Source organism: Mustela nigripes, chromosome 10, assembly GCF_022355385.1.
Source record: "Mustela nigripes isolate SB6536 chromosome 10, MUSNIG.SB6536, whole genome shotgun sequence".
Classification (NCBI taxonomy): Eukaryota; Metazoa; Chordata; class Mammalia; order Carnivora; family Mustelidae; genus Mustela; species Mustela nigripes.
This window is the reverse complement of record NC_081566.1, coordinates 65,241,309-65,262,172: the sequence shown is the minus strand read 5'-3', so window position 1 is coordinate 65,262,172 and position 20,864 is coordinate 65,241,309. Positions and strand designations below refer to the sequence as shown.

At 58.2% G+C, this 20,864-nt stretch overlaps 2 protein-coding genes across 6 annotated transcripts in view; one reads left to right on the top strand and one right to left on the bottom strand.

Annotated features, from left to right (window-relative positions):
• The window catches only part of LOC132025851 (G patch domain-containing protein 4), a 6,980-nt gene extending 6,261 nt beyond the window's left edge, over nt 1-719 (bottom strand). The window contains exon 1 of one of the 3 annotated variants that reach the window (XM_059413648.1): nt 357-719. The gene's annotated coding sequence lies outside the window, so the exon portion shown is untranslated. Of the gene's footprint in view, nt 1-74; nt 334-356 lie in introns of those variants that run through there. The other 2 variants (XM_059413654.1, XM_059413652.1) reach the window with 2 other exon arrangements.
• An 8,464-nt stretch (nt 720-9,183) lies between these two features.
• HAPLN2 (hyaluronan and proteoglycan link protein 2) lies at nt 9,184-15,877 on the top strand. 3 transcript variants are annotated; one of them, XM_059413645.1, is made up of 7 exons: nt 9,184-9,275; nt 9,597-9,655; nt 11,382-11,493; nt 11,709-12,062; nt 12,199-12,315; nt 12,441-12,623; nt 12,858-15,877. In XM_059413645.1, exons 3-7 carry the CDS (start codon nt 11,406-11,408, stop codon nt 13,136-13,138), a joined length of 1,023 nt encoding a protein of 340 aa, XP_059269628.1. In that variant the 5' UTR covers nt 9,184-9,275; nt 9,597-9,655; nt 11,382-11,405; the 3' UTR covers nt 13,139-15,877. The 3 variants fall into 3 exon arrangements, with proteins under 3 accessions (XP_059269628.1, XP_059269629.1, XP_059269627.1); XM_059413644.1 differs by having other exon boundaries at nt 9,187-9,275; nt 9,357-9,655; XM_059413646.1 differs by lacking the exon at nt 9,597-9,655.
• The last annotated feature ends 4,987 nt before the right edge of the window (nt 15,878-20,864 follow it).

The following is a 20,864-nucleotide window of genomic DNA, read 5'->3' as shown; positions in this document are numbered from 1 at the left end:
CCCGCCCGCACCATAGAGGCGCCCGCCCGCACCATAGAGGCGCCCGCCCGCACCATAGAGGCGCCCGCCCGCACCATAGAGGCGCCGCCGCCCGCGAGGCCGGCTGCGGGGCGTTTCTCTGGCCTGCCCGGTTGCCGCGGAAACGGGCCCGCGCGCGTCCTCTCCGGGGTTCGGCGTGTTCCGCTTCCGGCCAACCTGCAGCCCGGGGGCGGCCGAGGGGCTCGTCCTGATCCGCCCGCGGGACGCGACAACAGCTTTGGCAGCGACGCCGCGCCAGTCCCGCGCCCAGAGACGGGGAAGGAAGCGCGGGGCGCGCACGGGCGGCCTGAGCGGGGCGCCCCTCGGGGGCGGCTTACGGGGGCGAGTGCTCAGCCTCCGGGGCAGTCGTCCGGGGTGTCCGTAGGCTCACCAGGCCCTTGCGGGCACCTGCCGGGTCGGAACCGTTGATGCGAAGCTGCGGGAGAGACGCGGGCCCGGAGCGGGGCGGGGGGCGCGGAGCTAGAGGCGGACCCGATCGCGCGCGGGGCTGGCGGCCCCTCGGAGCAGCCGTCGCCGGGGCGGAGAGCTCGGCCGGAGCAGCTGCACGGGCGCCGTCCGCACGAACTGCCGGGGCTCCGCAGCCGCCCGCCGCTGACCCCCGCTCCGGGTCGCGGTGTTCACGGTGACAGGCGCCCTCCTCCGCCAGGAACCGCGGAGAAAACCAGCATCTCCCGGCAGAGCTTTGTCACGTGGCTCCGTTTATCGCAGTTCATCAAATTTTCCCCGTAAACAACTTTACTTTTATTAGTTGATGCATTGGCGGGGAGGGGCAGAGGGAGAGAGAACCCCAAGCCGGCTCCACGCCCAGCACCTGCGGCCTGCGGCTCCCTCTCAGGGCCCTGAGATCGTGGCCTGAGCCCAGATGGAGAGTCTGAGGCTTAACCAACTGAGCCGCCGGGCGCCCAGCCCTGCTTGGTGTAAGAATGCTCCCTGGGGACACAGGGACGTTAAACCGTGGTGGGTCTTGCCTAGTGAAATTCCTAATTCCACGGCATCAGGGATGCGGGATGCTTGGAAGGGACTCAGAGGCGGCTGGAGTTGGGGAAGGTCCTGTGAAGGGGAGGCGCGTCTGAGTCCTTTCCCCTTTCCACCACTGGTGTGAGACCTTGAACAAGTCACGTAAAAGCACCCTTTCCCTGGTCTGTAAAATTAGAAGACCGGACTAGTTCAATCATTTTTACAAACTCGGCCTGTGGTATTGGGGGCTGCTGAGGGAGCTCCACAACCCGGCTTCAGTTTCCACCACGTCTCCCTCCATCTCTCTGTCCCCTCCACCCAGCCAATGTCCTGTATCCTACTGTGGTCATGGCAGAGGTTTGAAAGTGCCGGAATGAGGCAATCTCAAGGCTCACAGTTTGTGTGTGGCCCCCTTTGCAGGCCACGCCCCAAACCTCGTGGCTGCGGTTGTCTGACTCAGGGTTCCTAGTCTGGCCTAGGGAGGTGAGCAACTCGTTCTGCCTGACTCACTCGTTCCAGAATTATTAAGCATCTTCTGTAGACCGAGGGCTGGTCGTATAAGGGTGTCCAGCCCTTGTCCTGCTGGGCCTCACTGCCTTGCCGGGATATAGTGTCGCGGTCGGCGCGACACCACGACCAGGGTCGAGAGGGTAAGAGGATGGTGACACGAAGACGAGGCGTAAGGAGACGGGGACAGGAGGGACACAGTGGATGATGTCCAAGCAGTGCCAACTTTATTACGAAGTGTGCACGATTATATAGAAAGCAGAAACACTTAGGGGAGACTAACCGCCCGCCACATACCAAAAGGAGTTTCTCCAGGCTCCTGTTTACCAGTTCCCTTCCGTTAAACACGCATTCATTCTGCCGCCAGCGTGTTGCTTACTTACAGATAAGTTCCCTATTTCCCAAGCTTCCCTTGATGAAGGGACTGAAGAAGGGCGCCAGGTGCATTTTACGGCCCATGCAAGAACAGCAAGCTCCAGGCGTGGGTCTAGGACTTAGCCTGCATTGTCCCGTTCCTGATAAACCCCAATGGGTAGTCACCTAGGCGATCATGAGACTCCTGGCACAGACCTACTCAGCGCTACTCCACCTTTCCATTGCTGAGGTTGCTTAACCCCTAAATGTCAGGGAGGCACAAGTCAGGGCCTGGTTTGGCTCATATCTCAAGCTTCTGTGTGGCTTCCCACAATATAGCAAGTTACCAAGACTTTATGTCACTTAGAGCTCTGGCCAGGTAGGGACACAGTCCTGGGGCCTCAGTGCAGGGCCCCGGGGAGGAGCTTTCTGAAGGAGCCTCCCTTGAGGGTGCAGGCCGGGCCCTAGGATTCCAAGAGAAATAGGCCTCAAGGAGTCGCAAGTTGCATGGTCTCAGGCCTCCTCACAGGTGGGAATAAAGGCCAGAAAAGGCACACGACTGTCGCGACTATGTACGTGGTCTGATATGCAGATAACACACGACTGTCGCGACTATGTACGTGGTCTGATATGCAGATAACACGATGCTAGAAATACTTACTGCAGCTACTCTTTTAAAAATGGAAAAATTGTTAAGAACCTAAGTATCCCACAAGAGAAGAATGGCTAAATAAATCAGTGTAACCATACAGTGGACTAATATTTAGCCATTAAAAAAAGGATGTCGAAGAAGGACTTTTGATAACTCGGGGGAAATATCTGTGATATAAATAAAGGGAAAAAAGCAGATACACAATGGTACCGGTATGGTGAGGGCTCATCCCTGTTAAAAATCCATACATAGGAGCGCCTGGGTGGCTCAGTGGGTTAAAGCTTCTGCCTTTGGCTCAGGTCATGGTCCCAGGGTCCTGGGATCTAGCCCCGCATCTGGCTCTCTGCTCAGCGGGGAGCCTGCTTCCCTTCCTGCCTCTCTGCCTACCTGTGATCTCTGTCAAATAAATAAATAAAATCTTTTTAAAAACTCCATACATAATAGCGTTGGAAGGAATAAAACACTCAAGAATTTAATAAAATATAACAAAAGAAGTGAAGATCTGCACACGAAAACTACAAATGTCCCTGAAAAGAAATGAAGGAAAATCTAAGTGAATGGAAAACTGCCTGTGTTCACGGATGGGAAGACTTACTAATGTTTTAGGTCACGATACTCTCCAAATTGGTCTCCAGATTTCATACAATCTCCATCAGAATCCCAGCTAGCTTTTTGCATAAATTGACAAGCCGATTTCAAGGGGCCCAGAATTGCCAAAACATTCTCAAGCAAACAAAATCAAAGGACTAATGCTTCACTAATTCAACATTTACTACATAGCCAGAGTTCAAGAGTGTGGTTCCGGCATAGGAAAGGTGTACAGACCGATGAAATAGAATTCAGAGTCCAGACAGCGACCCATACACTTAGGGGCAATTAGCTTGGAACAAGAATGCAAAGGATACTATCAGGAAATTCAAAGAGGGATGCTTGCGTGGCTCCGTTGATTAAGCGTCTGCCTTCTGCTCAGGTCATGATCCCCGGGTCCTGAGATCCAGCCCGCATAGGGCTCTCTGCTCAGCAGGGAGTCTGCCTCTCCCTCTCCCACTGCCCCTGCTTGTGTTCCCTTTCTCGATGTCTCTCTCTCTGTCAAAATCTTTTTTTAAAAATAGGAAATTAGGGGCGCCTGGGTGGCTCAGTGGGTTAAGCGCTGCCTTCAGCTCAGGTCATGATCGCAGGGTCCTGGGATCGAGTCCCGCATCGGGCTCTCTGCTCGGCAGGGAGCCTGCTTCCCTCTCTCTCTCTCTCTCTCTCTCTCTCTCTGCCTGCCTCTCTGCTTACTTGTGATCTCTCTCTGTCAAATAAATAAATAAAATCTTTAAAAAAAATAAAAAAAATAGGAAATTAAAAGACAATAACAGAATGGGAGAAGATATTTGCAAATCCTATGTCTGATAAGGTTCTAATATCCAGAATATATAAAGAGCTCTTAAAACTCAACAATAAAAAGACAGAACAATTTAAAAATGCACAGGGGATTTGAAAATTTGTAGATTCTTCTCCAGAGAAGATCTACAAATGGCAAATTAGCTCATGAAAAGATGCCCAACCTTATTAGTCACCAGGGAAATGCAAATGAAAACCACAGTGGGCTCGCATTTCACACCTACTAGGATAAGTGTAAGTTTTTAAAGGGTAATGACACAGGTTGGAGAAGACGTGGGAAAAATGTGGAAAAATCATGTCTTGCTGGTGGGACTGTGACATGGAGCAGCTGTCCTGGAAAAGGGGTTGAGAGTTTCTGAGAAAGTTAAACAGAATTACTGTAGGACGCATGGTCCCGCTCCTGGGTGTGCACCCAAAGAGAACCGAAAACACATGCCTGTACAAACTTGTACATCAATGTTAACAGAAGCGTTATTTAAAACACTCAGAAAGTGGAAGCAACCTGTATGTCTATCAACTGGGATAGATAAAGGAAACACAGCAGACGCACGTAATGGAATGTTACTTGCCCCTCAAAAGGAGTGGAGCCCTGGAGCACACTACAACGTGAGAAAACTTGGAAACGTGTCACGTTTAAGAAACCAGAGACCAAGGTCACATGCATGCCGGGATAGGCAATCCACAGGCACAGGGCAGTTTGGGAGGGGCGGTGGGGAGTGACTGATCTGGGTGCGGGGCTTCTTTTTGGATTGATGAGTTCTGGAATTAGACCGTGGTGGGGGTTAAATTCATGAATATCCTAAAAATGACTGGATTATACTTTAAAAGGGTGAATGTTATGATATGTGAGTTATATCTTTAAAAAGCGCGTAGGCACACTATGCGGGAAGAACTCTAACCTGTTACGTGCGCTGATTCCCGGGTGAAGGGATTACAGGTACGCGTTTCCTCCTCTTTGTACCTTTCCCCTGAGTTTCAAAAAAATTTAAGATCTACTTATTTATTTGAGAGAGAGAGAGCAGGAGCTGGAGGGGCAGAGCGAGAGGGAGTCTCACGCCCACTCCGCACTGAGCGGGGACCCCGTGCGGGCTCCGTCCCAGGACCCTGCGCTGAAACCAAGAGTCAGATGCTTGGCGGAGGAGCCACCGGCTTCTCCCGCAACGAGCGGAAACTGTTTCATCCGGAAAAAGGGTAAAACAGCAGATGGGTGCAACTCCGAGCGCGTGCTCAGGGACGGGCGCGGAGCAGAGAAGCGGGATCCGAGCCGAGGCGCGGGAGGAAGCGGCACCCCGGCCCCGCCCCATGCCCGCCCCCGTGCCCGCCCCCGCGTCCGCCCCCGCGTCCGCCCCCGCGTCCGTCCCCGCGTCCGCCCCCCCCCGCCCCGACCCCGCGCCCGCCCCTCCGAGCCCCCGCGGCCCCGCGCGCCGCCGGCTCCCCCGCGCCCCCTGCCGGCCCTCGGGCGCAGTGCACGTCCCCGCGGCCGTCAAGGCTCCGAACGCCGCGCACCCGGTTCCGGAGTGTTCGGAAGGACAGACACCAAAACGTCGACGTCTACTCTGTGTGGTGGGACTGAGGGAGATTTTCACTTTCTAGTGTTTTTTTATGTTTGTTAAATTGTTTACAATTAAGTATATTAAATAAGTTATCATGTATCCAATCAACCATATTAAATAAACGGATACACTATTGCTACATCCTCCTGCAATCAGGCTTAAAAGAAACAATGCAAGTTGACTTCGAGTTGAAAAAAATTCATTTCGGCTTCATCTTCACATTTCCATCTCCAGATTCCTGGAACGTACCTGGTGCCGGGGAAAGCTAACGGATCATGTTTTGCTTTTGTTTTTGGGTCCCCCTCCCAGGATGTCCAGCGAGTTGTCCCAGACCTGCGGCGCCGCGACCCTCCACCCGCGGCCCTCCAGACCCGAGCCTGCCGCGCAGGCGCAGAAGGGAAAGAGCGCGCGCGGGGCAGGTGCTCCCGGAGCAGAGGCCCAGCGCGTCTTATCAGGCGGGAAGAGCAAAGTAGGGAACGGCTTGTGGGATACCGTCTCAACTGTACTGAAAAAGAACAAGGGGCACCTGGCTGGCTCACTCCAGCAAAGGATTCTTCATTTCAGCTCAGGTGATGATCTTAGGGTGCCCTAAGTGCCCCCTGCCCCCCCCCCCCCCCCATACCCCCAGAATAGAGGTGGTTGATAACGCTGACCTTGGCCCGCCTTGGGTGGAGGACAAGGCGACCCCCCCCCCATTCCAGTCCTCTGAGACTTTGCAGGTGGGAGGAAGCTGTCCGCACAGCCAGCCCATGCCCCCCTCTGGACCTGTGCAGCTCCGTTTGGAGGTCCTGCTCAGTCCCGAGGTGGGCATGCTGATGCCCACTGCTGGGGAGCCTCAAGTAAAGGGGCTGGAGGGACGGCCAGGACAGGGGGCTCTGCCCAGGACCTCCAGGCAGGGTGGGACCCCCGGAAATGAGGCACAGTCTCCTGCCAAGGCTCCATGGGGCACCTGAGGCGCAGGGGTGAGTCCTCATGCTGGGCACAGAGAGGGGACTAGAGGGAGTGAGAGGGAGGGGCCGGGGGGGGGGGAACGACATGCTTTTCCTAAAGGCTGACGTCCTTCCCTCACCCCCCATCGACCTGCAGTGATGCTGGAGTCCAGCCCCACAGGGCACCCCAGCCCTGGCCAGAAAAGCGTGCCCTGTGGCTTGCAGGGAGGAGAAGGCGAGGGACCTCTCCCTCGGGGAGGCAGGGAGGTGGCCGTGTGTGAACTTCACAAGGAGGAGAGAGGCCCCTGCCAGCCACCCCCAGCCTCTCCCTCAACCCCCTAAAGGGCCATCTTGCCAACATTCCCCACCCCCCATGCAGCGATCTCAAGAGGAAACTGGGAGCCGCTCGACACCAGCCGGGATCCAAGACGGTTGACCAGCTGACCCTGCCTGGTGGCTGGAGGCCGAGTCCGGGCATTAGAGGAAGAGAAGTCAGGACTCTGCACTTGTGCCCAGCCCAACTGGGAGCAGCAGTGGCAAGGCCCTCCCCTCAGAAGGGCAAGCCCAGCAGCTACCTCCCTGCTGAGCTGAGCCTTGGGGGAACCGGGAATGTATCGGGCTGTTCGCCACACATTCATTCCTGGTCTCCCCCATTCCTTCCCCACCCCATCCGCAAAGGGTTCTTTCTGCCTCTGTGGGATAGTGCCAGGCCCACCTCCCGTCTGCGCTCAGCCTCTCATGGGCTCACATACCTGAGACTTCCAGACCCGGGTTCAGAAGCAAACGGGCAGAAGAGAGGGTGGGGGAGAGCCCAGGGCCGAGGCTGGCCTGGGGGCGGGGGCTCTCTGCGGGAGGCTGTTTGTCTGAGTTGGGTGGAGGCCAGTCAGATGCGCGGGATCAGGGCGTCCCGGCCCGAGACAGGGGCTGTTTGTCTTCTCTCCTCTGGGGGGTGGGGGGGACCCAGGAACAGTGCTGGAAACAGTGCTGACCGCATCTCCTAAGAGAGTCCGTCAATCCCCAGAGGAGCCTGAGCAGGTGGGGTGGGCCCCTGTTCGGAGACGCGGCCCCTGCGGAAAACCCTGCAGCTCCGGGACTGGGAGGATCCGGGAGAGGCGCCCAAGAGGGATGAGTGGGCACGGCAGCAAGTTCCAGGCTTGACTCCGCAGCTGCCTTCCCTGTGGGCTTGTGCCCTTCCCAGCCGCCCCTCCTCTTTGTCAGGTGCCTGAAGAAGCCAGGTGTCCTCAGGTCCTCCCCTCCCGCCCGGTTCCAAAAGCACCTGATCTCAAGGACTCAAACTACTGACCCGGGATTGCTGGGTGGAGAGAGAAGAGGCAAGAGGAGATTGGAAGCGAGAACCTTTGCCACAAGGTTATTCCCAGCCTCTACACGGACGGCAAAAGAAACACACTTATTCTGGGTGTTGAAATGTTCTACATAAGGGGTTCCTGGGGGGCTCAGCCAGTTAAGCGTCTGACTCTTGGTTTCAGCTCAGGTCCTGATCTCTTGCTGGGCTCCGTGCTCAACAGGACTCGATCCCAGGACTCCTGGCATCATGACCTGAGCCAAAGGCAGACGGTTCACCAACTGAGCCACCCGGGGTGCCCAATAAAAAAATCTTTAGAAATATTCCATATGTTGGATGCCTGGGTGGCTCAGTGGGTTAAGCCGCTGCCTTCGGCTCAGGTCATGATCTCAGGCTCCTGGGATCGAGTCCCACGTCAGGCTCTCTGCTCAGCAGGGAGCCTGCTTCCTCCCCCTCTCTGTCTGCCTGCCTCTCTGCCTACTTGTGATCTCTCGCTGTCAAATAAATAAATAAAAATCTTTAAAAAAATTAAAATTAAAAAAAAAAGATCATATGTTGATCTCGGGGGTTAGTTCATGGTGTGTACGGGTGTAAATATTACTGAGCTGTCTGTGTAAGATCTGTGTCCCCGTATGTAAATTATGCCTCGACAGAAAGGTCTGAACACTGACTGTGAACTCCGTGGGAGCGTAGACTCTAGGGCTGTGTTCCCACTCAGGGAGGTTAAGGACCTCCCTTTTCTTAAGAATTTACACTAAGAGGAGGCGGGACAAATAAGCTGACCTCTCTTCTGGCCAGCTTTTCAAAGTCCTTCTCAGAAATTCCCATTTTTTCCTCCCCGGCACCGAAGCCCCTCCTTGTTGCCAACCTGCCCTCTCTCCCTCTGCAGTTCCAACCACGTGCTCTGTCCTCCGCCGAGCCCCGCCATCCCCAGCCTCACACCAAATCCCTCCCGAAGCTTGAAGCTTGGGGACAGAAGGGACCCATTTCAACCTCCTCACCAACAGCGCCCCCACCCCGTCTCTTTGCCCTGGGGATGTCCATCCTGTTCGGATCCTGCTCCGACCCAGGCCCCTTTTCCGGTGGTGTGTGCCAGCCGGTCCTGCATCCCACATCCCCAGCTGCTGGCATTTTGTTGCCATTGCCTGCAGGATGAAGAAAGGGCCCCTGTTATCTAACAATAGGGGGAAAGACAGAGACAATGGGAAATTGTGCTTCCGATGGGGTGGGGCCAGAGAAGGAAAGGACAGACGGACAGACAGGGGGCTGGACAGAGGGGTTGGGATTTCTGGAAGCCGCTGGAGGTCCGCTGGAAGTCTGCTTCCCACCTTGAGAGCCTCTCCCTGCAGGCGATGCGCACCCAGGTTCCGGAGGACAGAGGTGAGGGCTCTGTGGGACGAGGGGCGGGGCTGCTGCTTCAACTGGCCCGTGTGGAAATGCAGAGACGGGATCTTGACCATGGTCTGTGAGCTCATCCGCAGTTCATCCTCACACACAGCAGCCCAACGTCTTCATAGCCACCAGTCCATCTGCTCCTTCTCCAGGCCGAGAGCATCTAGAAGAAACGAGGCACCCCACCCTCCACATTCCTCCAGGTAATCCTTCCTGGGTGCCTCCTTCATTCCAACCTCTCTGGGGGTCCCCAGCCCCAATCCCAAGCCCCACATCCTCCCCAGGCCCAGGACAGTGAGCCGTGCAGAGAAAGGTCCAAGTCACAGGCTGGACACCAGTCACCTAGCCTAGCTTAGTGGACTGGCAGGTGGACAAGTTCTCGGCACCTTAGCTGCTCCTGGGAGATCAGGGCAGAAGCACAAGGAGCAGCCCTGCTGATCGGGTGCCCAAGTCCCGGGGCTCGAAGGTGCTTGGACCTGCCAGGGGTCCCGCAACGCCTTCACTGGAACGTCTTCCTGGAGCAGGACAAAAAGCAGCCAGTCCCTGCCTCTCCCATCTCTGTGAAGAGACCAGCTTCTAACAGGTAGGCGCTGGGGGCTGTTGGCTCTCAAATTCTCTGCAAGGGCTACAAAGAGGGTACGTGTGTGCCTGCTTAGAAACACACAAACACAGACCAGGAGGAGCGTGAGCCTGCCGTCCTCTTCCTGGCTGTGCGACCTCACTGCTCCCTACAATGTGTGCACCTTTGAACAGGCGTAAGGGGGGACCTGTAATCATCCCCACCTAAATACAGGATACACGGGACAAATGCTGGGGCGGTCTCACGCGGGTCTCCCGGTGGGTTCCCAGCCCAGGTACTTCCCCTCCAGGCCCCGGGAAGCCCTCTGCACGCAGCCCCCAATTCTCCCTTGCAAGCGCAAGTGGGGCCTGGCCTTCATTTGAAGGAGGAGGGGCTCAGCCCCCTGGCTTCCGGCTGTTCCCACAGTCCAGCTCTCCTTCCCAGAATCCTTAGCGGGGACTCATTCATTAACAAGCACACACATTTATTTAGCACCTACTGTGTGCCAGCAACTGTCCTGGGTGCTGCAGATAAAGGCTAACACAAACATGGAACTTACTTTATACTGGGCACGATTTTAAGAATTCTAGCATGTTCCTTTGATGAGATAGATGGGAACTGCTATCGGCATGTTTACTGCTGAGGACACCGAGGCAGAGAGAAGTAAATAACTCGTTCGAAGTCATGCAATTAGCACTTGGAGGAATAGGGGTTAGGAAACGAGTAAAGCCAGGCTAAAGGTGTCCTCAGTCCAATTTTTTAAAAATGGCCAAGTTGATAAAGAACAGATAACAATAAGGGGAAAAAATCAGGGCACCTGGCTGGCGGTCCATAGAGCCTGCGACTCTTGATTTCAGGGTCATGAGTTCGAGCCCCACACTGGGCAAGGAGCCTACTTAATAAAATAAAGAAAAGAAAAAGAAGGGGGGAAATCTACTACTGAAATAGACAGCTGTTTTTGGTATTAGTGCTCTAGCTTTTTAACCACTGGACACCTCCCTGTATGATACAGCCCATACATGCCCAGGTATCACTCTCAAACCCACACTGCTAGCTCAGTCGCTAATAAAAGTACTTCCAAGAATGGGGGCCAGACCGGTGAAGCGGGGGGTGGCCAGGGGAGCAGGTCACAGCACACTACAGTGCGGCCAGCGAGGGAAGAGGAAGGGTTTCCCAGAGGAGGTGAGGCCCACAGTGACGCCCAGGAGAAGGAAGTGAGAGTGAATTCAGACTCTCTTGGAGCCAGAAGTCCAAGGTGTCTGGAACACAGTGCTGAGGGCACGGGAGGCGGGGGGGGGGGGGATCCCAGAGGGCCCTGGTAGCCGCGGTTAGGAGCCCAGACCTTGTCCCTAGGGCAAAAAGAGCCAGTGTGTTAAGCAGGAGAGAGACAAGATCACGTTTGGGCTGGCTCTGTTGGAGGACGGTGCTGGGAGAGGAGAGAGACTGCAGCGGCCATCTGGGTGGCCAGACTCAGGAAGTAGCCCCTGGGAGGGGGAAGGGCAGGGCAGCCGTGGAGGGGCAAAAGAGGGATGGCCCTGGAGGCCTGGGGGAAGGGAGTTTGCCACTGTCCCTTCCCCCATCACCTTCCTTTTGCCCCCTTCAGCCCCCTGCTCTGTCCCCATGCTTTCCAGCGGGACAGTCCCTTCTGAAGGATCCCGGATGGATGGGATCATCCATCTCCAACCCTGCTCCCTCCTCCTATTTCTAGTCCCAAGAAATGCCGTCTGCTTGTGCTCTTTGTGCCCTACAGACAGCGCTGGGCTGACTCGCCATCATGCCAGGTCCGCTCAGTCTCCCAACACTCTGCCACTTCCTTCTCCCTTGGGCCTTCGCCATCCTCCACGAAGCCCTGGGGGACGCAGGTAAGACCTCAGCCCTGCCCAGAATTTGGGGACCGGTCGGGGAGAGGCTTCAGGTGTAGGGAAAGTGGATGGGGCAGCTGTTGGAGGTGCCCAGGGAGGGCCATCGCTAAGTGTGGAATGAGGGGGAGCGTTGGAGGAGTCTGGGGTCTAGGGTCTGGATGGGCACTTGCGGTGGGGGTCAAGGGGTTCCTGCCACTGTGGCCCCCTCTGCTCAGCACCCCACCCCGGTCCCCACTACCTCCTGCCCCCCATCCACGAGGTCATTCACTCTCATCGTGGGGCCACGGCCACGCTGCCCTGCGTCCTGGGCACCTCGCCTCCCAGCTACAAGGTCCGCTGGAGCAAAGTGGAACCCGGGGAGCTCCGGGAAACGCTGATCCTCATCACCAACGGCCTGCATGCCCGGGGCTACGGGCCCCTGGGGGGACGTGCCAGGATGCGGAGGGGGCACCGGCTGGACGCCTCCCTAGTCATCGAGGGCGTGCGCCTGGAGGACGAGGGCAGGTACCGCTGTGAACTCATCAACGGCATGGAGGACGAGAGCGTGGCGCTGACGCTGCACCTGGAGGGTGAGGCCTTGGGTTCCCCGCCCCCTCCTCTTCTGCTGGGCTGTGGCCGCCCCAGCTCGGGTCTCCCAGGACTGCCCCCGCCCGCCGCCGGGGTCCCCCAGCCCTCTCTCCCGTCCGCCTCCCCCCCCCCCCCCAGGAGTGGTGTTTCCGTACCAGCCGAGCCGGGGCCGGTACCAGTTTAATTACTACGAGGCAAAACAAGCGTGCGAGGAGCAGGACGGGCGTCTGGCCACCTACGCCCAGCTGTACCAGGGTGAGCGGCCGAGCCGGGCACCGCCCAGGCCTCTCCGGATGTGCCTGGCCCCGCGGGGGCGAGCTGTGGTCCAGCGTCTGCTGGGACCCCTCTAACCCCCGACCCCGTCTCCCCCTGCCCGCCAGCGTGGACCGAGGGCCTGGACTGGTGCAACGCGGGCTGGCTGCTCGAGGGCTCGGTGCGCTACCCGGTGCTCACGGCGCGCGCCCCGTGCGGCGGCCGGGGGCGGCCGGGGATCCGCAGCTACGGGCCCCGCGACCGGAAGCGCGACCGCTACGACGCCTTCTGCTTCACTTCGATGACGGCAGGTGAGCGCGCGGGGAGGCAGGTGGCCGGCGGGGCGGGGATGAGAGCCCGCGCCCGCGGCTCGGAAGGGGTCGTGGGGACGGTCGGGAGAGGCCGGCGCGGAGCGACATGCGCGCGGCCGGAGGGGACCCGGACTCGCCGTGGAGACCGCGCGTGGTGCCCTCGGTCCCCGCGCCCGCCAGGCTCTCCCCGGCCCCCGCACGCCTGCTGCGGTGGTGATGCGCCCCGCTCCGCAGGCCACGTGTTCTTCGTGCCCGGGCGGCTGACTCTGTCCGAAGCGCACGCGGCGTGCCGGCGACGCGGGGCCACGGTGGCCAAGGTCGGGCACCTCTACGCCGCCTGGAAGTTCTCGGGGCTGGACCAGTGCGACGGCGGCTGGCTGGCGGACGGCAGCGTGCGCTTCCCCATCACGTCGCCGCGGCCGCGCTGCGGGGGCCTCCCCGACCCCGGCGTGCGCAGCTTCGGCTTCCCGCGAGCCCAGCAGGCGGCCTTCGGGACCTACTGCTACTCGGAGTAGGGCGACCGGGGCCGGGCGCGAGACCTCCCGCCGCCCCCCTCCCGCAGCCAGCCACGGCCAGGGGTCCCGGGGTCCCGCCAGGCCGGGCGTGGGGGAGGAGGTGGAGGCGCCCGGCGGGACCTCGGACGCGCGGATCCCGCGGACCTGGAGCGCTCCCGCGGCCGCCCCGGGCGTTAAGCGACGGCTGTGTCCCCCAGCCCAGCAACACGAGGACTTCTCACGTCGAGGCGTGGGGCGGGGGCGGCCTGGGGCCCAGGCGGCCGACCTCACGCCAAGGGACACGGCCTGAGGTGGGGCTTCTGCCTGCGGAGGCGAGCCTGCCGGACCGCGCGGGTTGCGGGGCGGGGGCCCCACCGGCGGAGGGCGCACTGCAGGCGCGGCCGCGGGAGAACGCGGGTGCTGTTGTGTCGAGCCCCACGCAGGGCGCCCTGCGCCCGCCGAGACCGTGCGGCTGGACTCCCGCCGCGCGCCGCCCCCGCAGGCCTGCAGGCGGCGGAACCAACCGAGACGGCCCCGCCGGCCTCCCGCCCCGCGCAGGAAACGCAAACCACCGCGCAGCTGACGGGAAGCGGGCCCTGCGCGGCGCGGGCGCCGGACGGCACGGGCGCCCCCGAGGGCGGCGCGGAACCGGACCCGGAGCACCAGCGTCAGGCCGGGCGCTGCAGAGACAAGCGCGGACGCTGTTCCGTTTCTTTTCACGCTGCGTGTTGTTCTCGTGAGTCCGTTCGCTCGTCCGGGGTCCGTTCCAGCGGTGCCCGTCCACCGCGGCCAGCTCGCGCGCGCGAAGGGCTCCCGGAGCCCCGGGCACGGACCGCCCAAAGCCGCGGGCTGCAGGTCCAGGCGGGCTCTTGCGGTGGTCGCCAAAGAGAGTCCGGCCCGTGGGGCTTCGCGTAACCGGGCGAAGGGCTTCTTCAGCGACCCTCGGCCCCGGGTACGAGTGTCTGCCCCGGGTCGGCCCTGAGGGCCGCTGAGACAGGGCCACGTGCCGCACACACCGGTACTGTAGCCGTCGGCGGTGACTGTGGGGACAGTGGCGGCAACATCACCCACGGTGACTACGGCCCGGCTGTCCGCAGCCTGCGGGACTGGCCTCCGGACGGCCGCGCCTTGCAGCAGCTCCTCCCTCGGGCGGCCGGGGCCTCGCGGTCAGCCACGGGTTCTCCTTATCCCAGCCGCTCAGGGGCCCGGGCCCGCGGAGCAGCCACCTCGAGCGCTGCCAGTCGCCGCAGCGGAAGGAGGAGGCAAGAAGCGCGGCGGAAGGCCTTGGCCGCGTGAGGGGCCGCGGCCGGGGACACCTGCCTGTCCCGCGGACCGCGCGTTCTCTAGGACCGCCTGCATGGCCTCGCGCAGCCGCCAGGGGGCAGCAGAGAGCAAGCCGACTCCGGCCTGGCAGGGACGCCGCAGCCCGGCCGCGTCCGGACCAGCCGCCGAGCCCGCGGAACAGGCGGGCGGCCGCCGCCTCCCTCTCCCAGTCCTGGCGTGCCAGGTCTGCGGTGAGAGCCCCGAAAGCCACGATGCCGGGCTCAGCTGCTCCCCTGAAGGGAGATGGTTTTCCCTCGGCGCGATGCCCTGACGTTGTCAGAGACCAGATGGGAACCGGCCCCAGGACCCTTCCACTGGCTGCAAAGCTTGGTGTTCTCACCCATGAGTACAAAGCTTGCTAATTTTTACAACTACTCTCCACATTCCTATTACAATTTTTTTGTTTTTTTAAATCATGGAGGACTGTAAACCTGCGCAGAGAGAGACTCGGCGGCGGATCGCTGTATCCCAGCCTGACCGTTTTGAAGCGGAGCCCTGGGGGTCTCTGAATTCGCTCACTTGTGTTTATGCTGGAGTATTTTTTTTTTAATTTTAATTATTTATTTGTCCGAGAGAGAGAGCACACTTGTACAAACCGTGGGGGGAGGCAGCCACAGGGAGAAGCAGGCTTTCCACTGATCAATGAACCCAATGTGGGACTCAATCCCAGAACCCTGGGATCACGACCTGAGCCAAAAACAGACACTTAACTGCCTGAGCCACCCAGGCGTCCCTGTGCTGGAGTATTTTGAAGCAAATCTCAGACAGCCCATTATTTTTCCACTTAATTCTCACTATCTATCTCTAACATATAGTGACTTTAAACAATATTCATAACTCCACTACCCATCCCCCCCAGTGGACATTATCTAATACATACTTCATGATCACTTTTCCTTGACTGTCTAAAAAATATAACTTCATAGCTGATTTGCCCAAACCAGGATCCAAGTAAGGGCTATACATTCTGTTTGATGGATTTTTCTTGGCTAATTTTTATTTATTTTTTAAAAGATTTTGTTTATTCGTTTAGAGAGAGCGAGAGAGAGTGAGCACACGCAGGCGGGGGGAGGGGCAGAGAGAGACTCTCAGGCTGACTCCTGGACGACCGCAGAGCCTCGCAAGCCCCCGGCAGGGCTCCACTTCGGGATGCTGAGATCTCGACCGGAGCCTGAGTCAAGAGTTGGAGGCTCAACTAAATGACCCCCCAAGCTGCCCCCCGTTAATTTTTTAGAGTCATATCTCTTCCACCCTCACGTTTTCTGTGCCGTTTTGTTTGTTTAGGAAACCGCGTCGTTCTCGTGCTGAGTCTCCCCCATTCTAGATCCGGCTGAGTGTATCCTTGTCGTGTCATTTCACACTTCCCTCTGTCCTCTCTGTCCCCCTCTGACCCCCACCATTATATTGAGACGTTTCATTAAACACACATTCACTGTTTGCCCAGGAGTCTTTCGTGAGTAGGACCGTGCGCCTCCTGTTCTGTCACATCGGGACGCACACGGTGTCTGGTTGTTGCCGCTGCGGCTGACCGGTACACTCTGTTGTCGGCCTGACGCCTTCATTGCAAATGTCCCCGTTGTATCAGCTGCCTATGGCTGTTGCGACAAATTGCCCCTGATGTGGTGTTTTAAGGCAACGGAAATGTATTCTTCTACGGGTCTGGAGGCCAGAAGTCCAAGCTCTTGGTGTTGGCGGTGAAGCCCTCCCTGTGTAGACTCTGAAGAGGACGTCTCCTTGCTTCTTTCATCTTCTGGTGGCAGCCAGCATTCTCTGGTGTCTCTGGGGACATATCTCCTCTCTCTGTGTCTGTGGTCACATTGCTTCCTCCTCTTCACGTGTGTGGGCCTCCTCGCCTTCTGTCTTTCCTGAGGACACTTGTCATTGGATTTGCCCCCCACTCTGGCTAATCCAGGATATGACTGAATTTTGGGAATACTTTCATGTAATGAGTTACATCCCAAAGACCCTTTTCGAAACGAGTGAACATTCACAGGTCTCAGGGATTAAGATGCGGACGTATCCTTCTGTGCCCACCATCTGACCCTATACACCCTCACCTTTTTATCTAATGGCTAATGGGGATCGCTGTCTAGATGCATCATTCCGGTAGAAGCACAAAATGAAAACCCTCTAATTTTGTTGTTCCTTCTTCCTTGATTATTAACTGTGAACTCTTCCATAAAGAAAGATGTCCCTCGTCGATGATGGTCACCCTAGAACCCATTCAGGAGAGGTCAGATTAACACTTGATTCTCTCCCATCTGTCTTAGCTAGGTGCCTAGGGAACGAACGCCTACATCCTCCCACAAATCCATATGTTAAAGCCCTGATCCCCAGTATGATGGTTTTGGACCCGGGGCCATCGGGAGGTCATCCCTTGATGATGCGATGACATCCTCGTCCTTATAAGAAGAGATTAGGGAGAACTTGCTGGCCTCGGTGCCGAGAGAGAAATACATGTTTGTGTTTAAGACGTCCGGCCCGTGGTAACTTGGTACAGCAGCCTGAGTGAAGACGGTGGGGGCCCCTCAAACCGGAGGTTGGGTCAAGGCTTTCCGTATTGAGCGGTGTATTGGGGGTCATGCTAAGAGGCCCTGGTGGGGGGCTGGAGAAGCAAGGCAGGATGGGGAGGCAGCCAACAGAGGGTGTGAGGGTGTGGGGTGGGGCTGGCCCTGTCCTGCCGGCTGTCCAGGAGCCCTGGGAGGGCTGACATGGGCTACGTAAGAGCAACCTTCGCCACTGTAATTCCTGTCTTTGCCTGTCGGTGAATCGGCATGAGGTGCCCCAGAGGAGCCAGAGGCCGCTTAGCTCCGGTGGCGTCCCGACTGTGACCCCTGGCAGACCCCATCTCCCACCCCAGGAACCAGGGCTTCTGACCCTGCAGCGCCTCCAGGGACCGGAAGCACGAATTCCCCCGAGGGGGTCACTGGTGCTGGCGGTGACATCCCTGCTCTTTCTATCCCTTGGTTCCCACACCCACGATTTCTAGCCATCTGGGCCCAGCACCGGATAATGGCGTTGGTTCAAAATGTAGATTGTGTTTTGAAACCCACTGCCCCGATCGCAGAGCATGTGTCCTCCACGCTGGAGTGTACATGTGCCGTACAGAGGCCGTCCTCTGTCCTGCCGGGCTCGCAGCTTCGTGGGGCTGTGCCAGATGGCAGGGTCGACGGACGCCTGGTCCTGGGCTCATTGTCATGTTTTCTTTGTGGCCAACGGCTCCCCTTGGTTAGAGGTGATATCGTGTGGGATCTCGTAGGGATAGACCATTTCCTTGGATATTGGTCCTAGCCCAGGCCCTTGGGCGGGGAAGGCAAATCCACATCCAGAATGTGCATGACCCCAGGAGGCAGATACTGCTCCGCTGCAGACTGAAAGAGGTGCACCACAGTCAGCCTGTTTCCCCGTGGCCGGCTGATGTCCCCGAGGGATGGCACATGTGAGGGCTCGGCTCCTGTCTGTGCTGCTGACCGGCCGAGCGTCCAGCCACCGCCGGTGCTAGATGGGGCCTGGAGAGAGGGAGCCAGCCGTGCCGACCTCTATCCACCGCCACAACCACGCCATTCACCGGCCTCGTGTGGGTGCTGGCGGGGTGGTGGGGGACAAAGGCTGGCTGTTCGTGCCCCTGGCGTGTGAGTGGGACTTCCGCAGAGATGGCGCCCGCGCCAGCAAGGCCGCCCACGGCTCTCCCTCAGCTTCCTCATCTCCCACCTTCCCGCTGTGCCCTTTCCCGGCCTGACCAGCCAACCTGGCCATGTGTCCCTGCTCCCGCCGGCAAACTCGGGTGGACAGCGTCCTGCCAAAACCTCCCCCGGTCAGCTCACGTCGGTGACCAGAGTGACGCGCCCACGAAGCAGGCCTGGGGTTCCTCCTCCCCTGAAGCCTGATCACAGAGGCTATGGGCGAGCTGAGAGCGAGGCAGGGGGCCCAGAGATGGGGCCGTGGGAGCCTGGCTTCTTGCTCTCGCAGCTTACTGAGCCCTCTGAGCGCACTCACACCCGAGTGCGTGTGCCCGCCACGTGTGCTCACGACTTGGTGGCTCTGAATCCCCAGATCTTAATAGGACAGTGGGACAGGGAAGGGAAGGAATCCAAGCGATCACCGAGTAAACAGTCCTAGCACCTGGGACAGGGCCAACAGGGCCCAGCTGGAGTGCAAAGCTGCTGGGAGTGTGGGGAGACCCAGGAGAGGGGGTCTGGCCTCACTCTGCTCCCACTTGAGAGGGCCTGGGGCTCTGGTCTGCTGGCCTCCCCTCTGTCACGACCTGAGGCTGTTTCCATGCCGTCAGCTCCTGCCCACGTCTGACTTGCTGTCCACCCGTCCAGCAGAGAAAGTCCCCAGGCAGTCAGCAGCCTTTGGTCTGTTGAGGCGGCTGCTAAGCAGACACGGGTGGGCACCACGGGGCCCCATACACCCTCTTAATCTTCACTGTTGTGAGTCGGCGCCCCATCAGTGTCCAAAGGTGACCAGGGATTTTCATTTTTAGTATCATGATGAACTCTTGGACTTTGTAGATTTGATAGGCTTCATTCTCATTATTCCTTTTTTTTTTTTTTTTTTTAGATTTTATTTATTTATTTGATAAAGATCACAAGTAGGCAGATAGGCAGGGGGGGCGGGGGGTGGGGAGCAGGCTCCCCGCTGAGCAGGAAGCCGATGTGGGGCTCGATCCCAGGACCCTGAGATCATGACCTGAGCCAAAGGCAGAGGCTTTAATCCACTGAGCCACCCAGGCGCCCCATTCTTTTTTTTTTTTTTTTTTTTGAAAACTCACTGAGTACGTGCACACTTATGCGTGTGCTTATTTATTTATTTATTGTTTAAAGATCTTATTTATTTGTTAGAAAGAGCGCGCAAGCAGGGGGAGCAGCAGGCAGAGGGAGAAGCAGGTTTTCTGCTGAGCAGGGAGCCCGATGCAGGGGCTCAATCCCAGGACCCAGGCCTGAGCGGAAGGCAGACGCTTAACTCACGGAGCCAGCGAGGTGTCCTGTCATTATTCATTTTAACGCTGATAGGTCATCCTGGCCAGTGGGAGTCTCCGCAAAGTGGCTACTGGTTCCTTTGGACATGAGCCTGGCCTGAGTCTCAAAACCTCCTTTATTCACAAGCGTGACAACCCGTGCTGCCCCTCACTGGGGCGTCTCCAAAGAGGCCTGGTTCCTGGGAGCAGAAAGTATCATTTATTTTTTTTTTTAAGGTTTTTTTGTTTATTTATTTGAGACAGAGAGAGTGAGAGAGCACAAGCCAGGGGGAAAGGCAGGGGAGGAGCAGGCGTCCCACTGAGCAAGGAGCCCGATGCGGGGCTCGATCCCAGGACCCCAGGATCAAGACCTGAGCTGAAGGCAGGTGCTTCATGGACGGAGCCACCCAGGCTCCCAGAAAGTACCATTTGGAGACCACGGTCTGGATCCCGGGAGCACTCAGTGTTACTGGGGAGTCATGGTCCTAAGCCTTTTCCGCGGCATCCACATCCTGAGTCCACACTGTTATCGCCGCTCGCAGCGGGATGAGCCGTCGGCTGACCTTTCCTTTCCTCACCCTGAGACTCTTCCCGAAAGCCGTTCCCGCAGTCACTTACTTGCTTGTCACAGTAAGTGCTGCATTTTGCAACCCCAGCGCCGACATTATGATCTCTCCGTGGTTCTCTTAGCTCTGAGGGACGGAGAGTCAGCATGCTGAGTTCCGTCATCACTTGAAAGAAAATCCTTCCCTGTGGCTTTGCCTCCAGCTTCATGTACAGTCGCGGGCCCTTGCTTCACCTGGTTTTAGGTGTTTAGGAATTGAATCCCTGTTCTGCTTTTAAATTCAGTCTAGAATTCATTTAATTATTCTAAATTTAATTTTATGATTCAATTATAGAACATGTTTTACGTGGTTCCAATGTCAAAACCAGAACACGAGGGGGCGCCTGGGAGGCCCCGTCCCAGCCGCACCTGACTTCAGCCGGGGTCAGGATACCAGGGTCTTGGGGTCAGCTCCCCCCCGCCGCCCCCCCCCCCCCCCCGCATCGGGTGTCCTGCTCAGCGGGGAGCCTGCTTCCCCCTCTCCTCCCCACTCCCGCTGTCTCTAGCTGTCTCTCCCTCTCTCGAATAAGTCAACAAAATCTTAAAAAAAAAAAAAGAAAAGAAAAGAAACAGAAAACAAGATGCTGTTGCCATCTTGCAGGTGAGGAGGCTGCAGCTGTGAGTGCCTGTCCCAGAGCCCGTGCCCGGCCACAGGGACCAGGGCTGCGAGGGGCCTGCAGACGAGCAGGATGAGGAGAGCAGGATGTTCTCACGGTCCAGCCGTCTAGACTGGGGGGAACAGTCTCGTGGCCCCTCTGAACACAGGACTTAGGTCCCCTGGCAGCAAGGGTCCATCCACTCCTGCTCAGGGGCTCCCCGAAATGCTGTTCAGCCTGTAGGTCCCACCTCTGTCTCCTCGC

What these genes read in the sequence shown, in the direction of transcription:
- HAPLN2 (XM_059413646.1), top strand. Translation starts at nt 11,406, where the DNA reads ATGCCAGGTCCGCTCAGTCTCCCAACACTCTGCCACTTCCTTCTCCCT. An exon ending in CGAAGCCCTGGGGGACGCAG is followed by an intron (nt 11,494 to 11,708) that starts GTAAGACCTCAG and finishes CCCTCTGCTCAG; the next exon opens with CACCCCACCCCGGTCCCCAC. An exon ending in CTTCACTTCGATGACGGCAG is followed by an intron (nt 12,624 to 12,857) that starts GTGAGCGCGCGG and finishes CCCGCTCCGCAG; the next exon opens with GCCACGTGTTCTTCGTGCCC.